Source organism: Homalodisca vitripennis, chromosome 2, assembly GCF_021130785.1.
Source record: "Homalodisca vitripennis isolate AUS2020 chromosome 2, UT_GWSS_2.1, whole genome shotgun sequence".
In the NCBI taxonomy this organism is placed as follows: Eukaryota; Metazoa; Arthropoda; class Insecta; order Hemiptera; family Cicadellidae; genus Homalodisca; species Homalodisca vitripennis.
In genome coordinates, this window is record NC_060208.1 from 201,388,467 (window position 1) to 201,400,710 (window position 12,244).

Below are 12,244 nucleotides of genomic sequence, written 5' to 3' on the forward strand. Positions count from 1 at the left end.
AACAGCTAACTGCCCTTATAAAATGTTGTTCTGATGAAATTTTGGAAGTGATAACTCAACGAGTATCAGAAGCTAAATATTATAGCATAATATTTGACGAATCAACAGATGCGTCTCATACTTCTCAGCTAAGCCTTAGTTTACGTTACCTGTATAACAATGCTATAAGAGAAGACTTTGTAGGTTTTTGTTGATCTCCACGGTACGGGTACGAACTATTCTGATCAAGAAGTTGAACCTGTTATCACGGGGGAGGTTTTAGGACAGTCTGTGCTGAAATTCATGCAACAGCTTGGTTTGAACATGAATAACTGTGTAGGGGATCGGTTGTGATGGATGCTCTGTCAATATGTCTGACATGCGAGGAGCAGTGACAGAAATTAAAAAAATTGCCATAAACAGCACCTTATGTGGCTGCCAGTAATCATGCATTGAATTTTGGCCTATTTCAAAGTGCAATAAAGTCCAAAGCGTGAGAAATGCAGTAGGCACTGTAAAAGAGATTTCTAGATTTTTCCACCTCCTCGGCCAAACGGAACTCTATTTTGAAAAAAGTACTGGGACATCAAATGAGAGGATATTGTGAGACCCGTTTGGGTAGAACGGCATGAATCAATTTTTGAGTTTACAGAAGACCTAACAAAAATAGCCGAGGCACTTAAAATTGTCTCAAAGTGGAATGATAGCTCAACAGCAAGCAAAGCAATATTGCTTATTGTGCTCTATCTCCACTTGCGAGTTTATAATAACTATGCATTGTCTTAGTGATATAACGGATGCAACCTGTGTTCTTAGTAAATATCTTCACTCAGAAACCATAGACTTGTGTTCAGCAAGAGACAAAGTAATGCACACAATAAAAGTACTTCAGAATAAAAGGCAAAATCCTGATCAAATTCTTTTCTCTGATTTTCAATACTGCTGAAAAGACTATGGAGTCTATGGGCATAGAAGTTCGTATTCCAAGAATTGTAGGACAGTCAAGTAAATAGACCAAACTAACCCCTCAACGTCCAGTGACAGTCGGGAATGTACAATACAACATTGGAAAAAATCCGCATACATAACAATCCTGGATAACATTATTGCCGATATGACAGATAGATTTTCAAGCGATTCACTGGAGTGTTATAATGCTGAACCTAACCGTTTCCGACAAACTTGGACAAAATAGTGGATATGAAATCTAGTTTTGAGCCCATATGTATGAAGTATTGCAGTTTAGTGTCATTGAACAAAAACACGATGCTACTGAAAACTTATGAACGAAGTATTGCTCCCTCAAGAACATTCCTAATTATAATGAATTTAAGACTATAACTAAAGCAATGAAATGTTTTGAAGCATTAAAATGAAAACAGCTACCCTCTTCTAAGGGCTTTGGTACAAATTCTGCTTACTCTTCCAATTTCAATAGGTAAGTAATTTTTGTTTATACTATTTTTTCAAAATTATTTATTAGCAGATAATTTCTAAAACCAGTAAAACTAATAGTATTTTCTAAATCGTGTGGTTGTTAGTAAAAAGTATTTTTTTCATTGGTATGAAACATTTGACCTTTTTTGCCAATCTGTTAGAACTTATTGTTTTTTTCCAACAGCAACGGCAGAACGATCTTTTTCAACTCTGAGAAAATTGAAGTCATGGATCAGAACAAGGATGGCAGAGGATAGGTTGACTGGACTCGCTCTGCTAAACGTGCACAGGGACATCGAAGTATGCCCCGAAAAAGTCATTAAACAGATTTTGCAAGCCAAAAAAACAGAAGACTCGATTTTGTACTTTAAAGATAAAATTTTGTATTTTTACAACTTTTGTCGGATTATATACAGTTTATTGGAAATATTACATTGTTTTCATTTATCACTTTAGCCCTTTTTTTCATTAGTATACAATAATAACATTATATGTCAAATTAACAGAGCTTTGACTACCAACATGAATCATATGTGTAAAAAAATCTCCCAAAATCTCAGACCCGCCCCCCCCCTCACAAAAAATCCTGGATCCGACCTTGGCAGCAGGTCTGCGTGGTACACAGACACAGACAGGCACTGACAGTTGAGCACAAGTGGTTCTCTGACAGACACCAGATCAACTGGTTTAGGCAGCAGGTCTGCGTGGTACACAGACACAGACAGGCACTGACAGTTGAGCACAAGTGGTTCTCTGACAGACACCAGATCAACTGGTTTTAGGCAGCAGGTCTGCGTGGTACACAGACACAGACAGGCACTGACAGTTGAGCACAAGTGGTTCTCTGACAGACACCAGATCAACTGGTTTTAGGCAGCAGGTCTGCGTGGTACACAGACACAGACAGGCACTGACAGTTGAGCACAAGTGGTTCTCTGACAGACACCAGATCAACTGGTTTTAGGCAGCAGGTCTGTGTGGTACACAGACACAGACAGGCACTGACAGTTGAGCACAAGTGGTTCTCTGACAGACACCAGATCAACTGGTTTTAGGCAGCAGGTCTGCGTGGTACACACACACAGACAGGCACTGACAGTTGAGCACAAGTGGTTCTCTGACAGACACAAGATCAACTGGTTTTAGGCAGCAGGTCTGCGTGGTACACAGACACAGACAGGCACTGACAGTTGAGCACAAGTGGTTCTCTGACAGACACCAGATCAACTGGTTTTAGGCAGCAGGTCTGCATGGTACACAGACACAGACAGGCACTGACAGTTGAGCACAAGTGGTTCTCTGACAGACACCAGATCAACTGGTTTTAGGCAGCAGGTCTGCGTGGTACACAGACACAGACAGGCACTGACAGTTGAGTACAAGTGGTTCTCTGACAGACACCAGATCAACTGGTTTTAGGCAGCAGGTCTGCGTGGTACACAGACACAGACAGGCACTGACAGTTGAGTACAAGTGGTTCTCTGACAGACACCAGATCAACTGGTTTTAGGCAGCAGGTCTGCGTGGTACACAGACACAGACAGGCACTGACAGTTGAGCACAAGTGGTTCTCTGACAGGCACCAGATCAACTGGTTTTAGGCAGCAGGTCTGCTTCACACGATGATGAGTTGCTTAGGGAGAATTATTGGAACTCAAACTGAAACTAAAAGAGTATTTGGTAACAGTATGATTTGATTCAATATTAGAATTTGTAGTATAAAAGGACTATATTTAAATTTTTATCTATCAACTAATTTTTACACATACTATAAAAACTACATGTAAAAACAATTTATAACCATAGTTGTGTAAATTGGAATTATACTTGGAAAATGTTGAACTATCATACAAGTAGTAAAATTGTCATACAACAACAAAAATGTATTTGAATATATTATAAACATTTAAGTACCGTAGTCATCAAACAACAGGCATTTAATTTTGATAATAACCATAATATTGTTCATGAATGTAACGAATTAAAATAACACTAAATGGAATCCTTGAGGTGTACCCCAGAATTGGCAGTAATAGACTGAGAGAAGTCACATTATTAGAAGAAATTTTAATTCCAGTACATAACTCAGACTTTCAGTTTTTCTAACATTGTGTGTAATTGATGTAATTAAATGCCTCCACTGAATCTATGTAGACATGGGCACTTTGAGCAAATGCAGATATTATATAACTCAAAAAGAACTAGGTTAGTTGTCAAAGATGTTATTGATGTAAACCGTACAGATCCATCTATGTTGGCAACAAGTTTCCAAGCTGGTCTTTACCAACTGTTGGTTAGAGATAAATGGGCCTGTGATCTTTGAGGACATCGTTCAGATTTAAACACTTGCTGATATGCAGCAAATTACACTTGAGTCATTCAGAACTCACTGCTTATTACAAAGGCTTATTACAGAATATTAAATGTTTAGTAATAAGCTTCAGTTAAAAAGCTAAAATAGAGGAAGGAGTAGGTCATCCCTAAATTAATCATCCACTTACTACTCACTAATCAAATCTAAACAATGCGGGCTATCTGTCTTTATAGGATACCAAACTCTAGTTCCATGCTGCAAGGCATTGATCTGAACACAAAATAAGTTTCATTTGATCTAAGAGGTTAGTGAAAACTAGAGATGGGCTAAATCAGTACATACCTGTAACCACTACTTTGATACCGTTACTCGGCGATACTGAGTACAAATACTGGATACTTGAAATCAGTATCCGTACTGGTAACGTTTTAAATACCAGATACTCTAAATCAGTATTTCCGTATTGGTAACGGTTGAAATACTGGATACTTGAAATCAGTCTCCGTACTGGTAACGTTTTAAATACCAGATACTCTAAATCAGTATTTCCGTATTGGTAACGGTTGAAATACTGGATACTTGAAATCAGTCTCCGTAGTGGTAACGTTTTAAATACCAGATACTCTAAATCAGTATTTCCGTACTTGTAACGTTTAAAATACTGAGTACTTTCCCTAATAAGCACATAATTTTGTAAATGCTTTGTTGTAATTAATAGTATTCAAAAGTATAACACAGTTATGTAAAAATGTATAAACATAATTTATTATTATTAAAAAGTGTATACTTTTTGAGATGTAATTAATGAATTCTACGATAAATTGAACCTCTGCTTCTTTTAGAGTCCAATGGACTGTTATACTGGATATTTTTTTTATTTTATTTTATTTCCAACGGATCAACCATTACAAAAGCGAGCATAATAACTTATAATTATAGTAATAAGTTAGCAACAATGACTAACACAAAACTAAAAAACTGAATCCAGGTAATAAGGCACTTATGGGTATGGCCCCCTAAAGGCACCATCAAAAACCAAACACGAGCACAAGTGTGCGTGCGCGTCCGCGTTTGTGCGCGTGTGTGTTTTGAAATTCATAGTTGAGTGCTCAAGCGCTGAGAAGCACATAGAGCTCTCTTGAAGGAAGCCAAGGAAGCGCAGAAAAAGTCCATGTGTTCTGGTAGCAAGCATCCAAGTCTCTGCATCCTAATCACAGGACTGTTGGCTGCGTAGGAAGTTGTCACCGAAGTTCTTGCAAAAAGGACTCTAGATCTTGTGCCAGTTGGAATTTGGAAATTTATTTTCCGTAGCAGGTCTGGGCAATCGATGATTCCGTTAACCAGCTTGTACAAGAAGAGAGCGTCTTGGATGGAGCGTCTTGTTTCAAGTGAAGGAAAGTTAAGATAAGACAAAATCTCTTATTCTTTAAGGTTATGAAAATAAAATTCTATTTCATATAAGTAATTTTATTTTTCTTTGTTGCATTTTTGGTACATTAACACAGTTTTTTATTATGAAAAAATTAAATGAGCTCTCATTTGAAGTAAAACATAAAATATTTAATCATAGTTTACATAATGAAACACTTTTAACTCAATGTATATAAACTGTTGAGTTTTCTTTAAAACAATACTTTATTACTCAATAACTAATTCAAGAATATCACAATGACCGGGATTAGTAAGTGATTTACATTGTGAAGTAGCAATATTTTTCAGATGGACCGTTTCAATCGCGGTATTTATTTTTTTTATTTGTCAGCCTCAGATCATTATTTCACTATTCGGTATCAGTGAGGATATGAGTACTTCTGGACTATTAAAGTAATCAGTACGTGAAAATATCTGTATCCTATGATCATATGAAGTACTAGATACAAAGTATCTGTCATCAGTATTTTTAGTTCTCAGTAGCCGTTACAGATACTGGAGAAAAGTAACCGTTACAAAGTACTGATTACTGAAATACCGTCTTGCCTCTAGTCCAAACTAATGAGGTAACAGGAGGTCAGATAAAAACCATTTGATTGATCTCTTGTCATCTGCACACTTGACATCCAGTACATCAGTTTACGTAAATAAGATTTACTCTGACAAATATGAAATCCACACTCACCTGTAAGACATCTTTCAGTTCATACAGCCAGTGGTGGAAATTAGTAGTGGTACGAGTCAGACCATATTGGGCACAATTGGCAATTATCCCACCGTCTTTGATTGTGATTGCTTTTGAGTCCAAGCACTCTACCTCAATGTCTTTCTCCACGCCATGGCACACATTGAAGCAGACTAAACTCAACACCTGGAACAGAACTTAATTTGGTCAAGAGTAACGTAGTAAGGAAGGATTCATTAGTACAGAAAACCGGAGATGTACCAGATAAATAATACTAAGGAAGAATTTAAAGTCTTTATAGACTCTGGTGTTGTAGACTTCGACCATGCATGCTTCACAAACAATTATATAGCTAAATAAGTAATAAGTCATCAGTAATATTAATAAGCCATTTTTTACAGTACCTTTAGAAATACAAAAATATAAACTGAATAAAAGTTACAAAAATTATAGGATAATGAGTCATGAAATGAAATGAAATGATTTATGAAATGAAATGAAATGATTTATTAGCCCAATAGAACATTACAATGTTATAAGGCTCGTCAAGAAATAATAACACTAAATACTAAATAACAATTAAAAAAAAAAAAAAAATACTAACTACAACACAAGTAACATATAGCTAATACTAGGTGGTATGATATTTCACATCTTAATTATTTTCTGGTGGAATTCGGACGAAAATCGTCAAAAGTATAAATTTCAGTTTGAAGCATGTATTCTTTAATAGTTTTTTTTGAAAGCCTTTAATGTAGGAATCTCTCTCCATGCTAAAGGTAATTTGTTAAAAAAATGCTGACTTATTGTAAGAGAAAGATGTTTTAAAATGGGTTGTTCTGTGTATAGGAACAGGTAGAGAATAACTATTACGTGTTGTGTAGTTATGATGGGAGATAAAGGGATTGGACTGTATTCTTTTATATGTTTGAGTTAAAACTTCCATTATGTAAATACTTCTTACTGTTAAAATTTGAAGATTAAAAAAAATGTCCTACATGATTGATTAAATTTCCAAATTTTCCTAGAATTCGGATTGCTCTCTTTTGAGTTTTGAAAACCTGTTCAATAAATTGTGAACTTCCCCCAGGAAACAATTCCATATCTCAACACAGATTCGAAATAGCCAAAATAAATAGTTTTTGCTGTTCTTAAGTCAGTCAAGTCTCTAATTTTTACGAATAGCATAACATGCTGAATTTAGTTTCCCATTTAACTGACTGATGTGATTTTTCCCATCTAAGATTGTCATCTAAAGTAACACCAAGAAATTTAAAAATTTTTTGTAGAAGTAAGTTTACTTTGGTAAAAAGTTATTTCAAGTTGTTCTCTAAAGTTTCTAATAAAGTGAAAATTAAGTATGGATGTTTTTTGGAAATATTTAAGGATAGTATGTTAGCTTTAAGCCAGTTAAAAATCAAACTAATGTTATCATATAATTTTTGAGATAGTTCAGTTTTATTGTCAGATTTAATCAAACTAGTGGTGTCATCAGCAAAGAGAATTAATTTGTCACATAAATTGAACTGCTTGGGTAAGTCGTTTATAAAAATTAAAAAGCCTCCAAATAGCGGGCAGGAGATAGATATTTATGGACAGAACCAGCACTGTTTTGAACTATCTCTACTACACCTGGCTGCGATCCCTCAGAAAGCTACTAAACCAATTGAGAGCAATCCTCTGATGCCATAATACTCCCAATTTATTTAACAAAATTTCATGGTCTTACACAATCAAAAGCCTTCTTGGAGGTCACAGAACAAGGCCACAGGTCGACTGTCCCTGGTCCAAGGCAGTTAGCACATAATCAGTTAAACTTATGATAGCATCTGAAGTTGACAAATTAGAATGAAAACCAAAATTGATTTTTATTTATTATTGAGAATGATTTTAAAAAAATTTTCAAGCCGTAATTTTACAATAGTTTCTAATAATTTTGAAAAAAACTGAAAGAACTGAAATAGGTCTGTAATTTTCTGCAAGATTTGAATTATTGTTTTTTAAATATTGGAGTTACTCTGGCTACCTTGAGACATTCAGGGAAGACTCCGTGAGTCAGGGGCTATTCACCAAAGAGCAAAGAGGTTTTGACAGGATGTGGATGTGTTCCTTCAATATCCTTGGAGGTATTCCATCCAGGCCTGGTGACTTACTTGATTTAAATTTACTTATAACTTCAATTATCTCTTTTTTCACAAACAGGATAGAGATAAAATGAACCATTAACAAATGGATTTGGCAAAAAATTTTGTGGATCGTAAGTTAATGCCTTGAATTCAGCAAGTCAAGTTGGTTTGAGATAATATGAGGTACACTTGTGAAGTGCCTGTTAAATAATTCTATTGCAACATCCATTGGCTCAGTAATATCTTGTCCATTAACAATTAGATTAATGTTTTTTACAGAAGCGAATGATTTAGTCTCTGAATTAATGATATTCCAGGTTGTTCTTGGAATATTTTTAGAGGATTGTATTTTATTTTACTAGGGGTTCTCTTTTTGCATAAAGGACTATTTTCTTATGATGTTTAAGGTAAGTTTTATATTCTTTCCAGCTATTTTCTGTGTATATTGACTTAGCTCTGGCAAACAGCTCCCTTGACAGGACAGCACTTGCCCCTAACCACATCAGTTACCCAGGAATATGGACTTGACTTAAGTTTTTGTTATTGTTTTTAATGGGAATGCTAATTCATAATATTAATATCAGCTTATCAACAAATTTTGAGAAATTTGCATCAACCGATTCACCAGAAATCACATCAAACCAGTCCTCCTTTTTGCAGAAAGTCATGAAACATTCTATGACCCTGCTCAGAAAATATCCTATGTGTAATTATTTTACTATTTTCATTTTTTAGTAATAAATTATTGACATTTATTTTCAAAATTTGAGAAAAATTATGATCTGAAAAGCCAGAGTGAAGGTTAAGACTTGATAGCAGATTCTGAGGTATGTTACTAACAATATTATCTAAAACAAGATTCAACATTTTTGGTAACTCTAGTAGGTTCATTTATAAAATATCTAAAATTATAAAACATTTTAAAAATATTCTTAAAAACCTAAAGACTCTAAGTTATGGTTTAATAAATTAATGTTAAAATCACCTAAGACAACTAAGTACTTTTTCTCTTTCAAAGCTAATTCAAATAACAATTGCAACTTGGAAATGAATATATGAATATCGGAGTCTGGTGTTCTGTAACAACTAACAGTTAAAATATTTAATTTATTAGAATTAGTTGAAATTAACTCTATAGAGGAACATTCAAAAACAAAGTCTTCACTAAATTTACAAATATCATTACGTTCAATAAATTGTATATGATTTTTTACAAGAAGACAAGAACCTCCCCGTGTCAAACTAATTCTACAATAAATTAAGGCTACAACGTAATTTTTATCTGAAAATATTTTAAGTTTTTGCTGACAACCAATGTTCACTTATAGCAATTATATCCTCATTTACATCATGACTCAGATACTCCAGCTGTATAACTTTATTTAGGATACTTTGAGCATTTTGGTGTAATAAGGTTAAGGTTTTTTATATTATTTAATTATTTGTTTTTTTGTGAATCTATACGGTTCTTACAGGTTAGAGAAGTATTGTTTTGTGAATGTGATATACAGGCTAGGTTACTGTTAATATTTTCTTGCGCTGGATGTTTTTTTGGTTTATTTATGTATTTTGCAGAGTTCTCATTAGGTGTTGATGCATGGATGTTTATGTTAGAATAATGTCAGCTGATGGATCGTTAGTTTGCCACATGAAGTGTGAGGGGTTTATTGATTAAAAAAAGTGGAGTTGTTTTCCGGTGAAGGAGCTTTGCTTTTACTTGTTGTTTGTCCTTGGTGTATGGATGTCTTTTTGTTACAATTGTGGGTTTTTTTCACCTTTAAAGACTGATGAATTAGTTCGGCTAAAAAAATGGTTTACCTGATATTGTTTAAGTGTAGTCCAAATTTATAGTATAATGTGTAAGATGTAGTGAACTCGTGTCAATAAAATTACATAAATTTTACATTACTAGCAGCCCTCCTCAATCTTTACATTTACTTTTCTTATACTCTCATTGAGAGCAGGCTGATCTAATCTATGAGGGGATACCGATTATTGACATGTTAGTGTTGAGAGTTTATATTAGAAAATGTATTAAAATTAAAATTAACTACACTAGCACTAGTGGAGTCTGTGATGTCCTTTGTCCCAGCGAGTAAGATAGATGTATCTCATGGGCAGCTATCACATCCTCCTAAGATAAAGAAAACAATGAGTGTCTACATCGATACATGAAGACCTTCCTAAACCTTTGTTACAAATGGCTTCATTCCAATTAACAGTCATAGTCTTTCTCTTGGTTGTCTGTTTTAATTGTCTTTTCGTTGTTCTGTTCATTTTCTTTTGATTTTGTTGATCTGTCTCCCTTGTTTTACCTCAAGACGTTGGCTTTCACATGTCAATTGTTGATGAAAGCCAGTCTGCCTTTTCGGAATTAGGGAGTAACAGGGTCTCAGAAGGGGATGGAGGAGAATTCACTTTTTAGGACAGGTTATGGCAATAAATTGCTATTATTAATTTTCATTGGTTTTTTTTAATCATCTTGAAATAACTATTTTCTTCTGTTTTTTGTTTTTAATTTTAGGACAACACCATAAATATTAGTACTTTATTCTTAAAGTTGAATTATACAAAAGGAATCAATGGAACTCAATTATAAAATCTGAAGATTGTGAAACTGAGATTACCGACTACACAAGGTAGGATTACGCCACATGTCTCCGACAGGCTTTGCTGAGTTTGCATGCATAATTTCAAGTCTATTGTTCATTTCATTACATAAGGCTACATAAGTTACTATGTCATAAAATTACATAAAATTGTTCTCAGTTTGTTTACAAATTAATTTACTATGCTATTTTATCCTTCCTATAAATTGGTTACCCCTAAGACTAAAGTAAAGGTGTTCACTGACGATCAGCCAAATTATATGGAGCAACATGCGCCAACATTAAACTCAAAGTTGATTATATATAAACGAAACTTCATGCAAAATTTAAATTCTAATGTCAGTTTGTTCTGGAGATATCATGTGAACATACATAGAGACAGACAGGCAGAAATAAAACTTTTCCAGTTCCTCAACTGATATAATTCCCTGACGCTCAGCCAATGAATGGTATTACTCTGTGCAACAATGACTACTTACAAGGTCGCTGGAGACAGTGGTAGAGCATTACTCATTTCGTTCATTGTTGCCCAGTCCAACCCACTATTGACAGATGATTATTGTGTTTCAAGTACACATTTCCACTTGAGTCTCAATTATACGTTTACCCTGTTGTAATGTAACCTCTTAACTCATTATGACTCACATGAGTTTTTAAGCCTACGAAATGGAGTATCACATATTCAGATTAAAATGGAACGTAACAAATATAATTATTAAATTATAAAATATCGGCAAAGTTAGAAAAACTTAACTTTCAATACCACAATGTTAACTAATTAGAAAACGTTAATTTTGAAAGAGCATTAGGCACGTAACTTTTTAATTGTACGAATTACATAACAGCGTCGTAAACACATAATCTGTTGAAAAAAAATAATGCAACAGCCAAAGATTTAATAAAATTCCTTAAATATAGCTTACATGTTTTTAAAACTATATATAAATATGCACGCGCGCAGCGCTCGCACACACACACACACACACACACACACACGCACGCGCGCACACACACACACACACACACACACACACACACACACACACAATATGTATATTACGTATATACATATCATATATAATATGTATAATATATTACGTATATATATTATATATATATATAAGTAGATAGTAATATGGGGTTCCTGGCGCACTTTCGGAGCCAACCGAAAAGCAATGTAAAATACTGTTCAATGTACCATAAAGGAAGCTGAGAAATAACACAGCAAATCTCAATGAAAAATTAACCGAATCTACAGTCGTTCGTCTCCAAAAGCGATCCAGGATCGGCACATTACTATCTACTCTGAGGAAATGAAAAATTAACCAAATCTATAGCTGTTTGCTTCTACTTTCTTAAGCTGTGCTTTGTAAAATGTTGTCAAATCTGCTACGAATAAAGGAAAAATCTTCGAAATCTTAATAAAATTTAATCAATTTAAAACATTTTTACTAAAAACATACTGTACTTTAATAAAAAACTTTTCTACTAAATAAACAACATGAACTCACCAAGCTCTCTTCAGTTTCTAGCATTAAAACAGTGCAACAAAGATGAATTCAGTGAATTGCCGGTTTATTCTCAACAACAGTTGATACCGTCTTTAATGAAACAGAATTAAAAGAACTTGTAGAGTCTTTTGCAGAAAGAACGAAAACTGCAC

General features: G+C 34.2%; 1 protein-coding gene across 1 annotated transcript in view; it reads right to left on the reverse strand.

Annotated features, from left to right (window-relative positions):
- The window catches only part of LOC124355258 (chondroadherin-like), an 82,645-nt gene that overhangs the window by 16,347 nt on the left and 54,054 nt on the right, over positions 1-12,244 (reverse strand). The window contains exon 2 of the mRNA XM_046806305.1: positions 5,847-6,032. Within this exon, the coding sequence (XP_046662261.1) occupies positions 5,847-6,032 (186 nt within the window). The remainder of the gene's footprint in view (positions 1-5,846; positions 6,033-12,244) is intronic.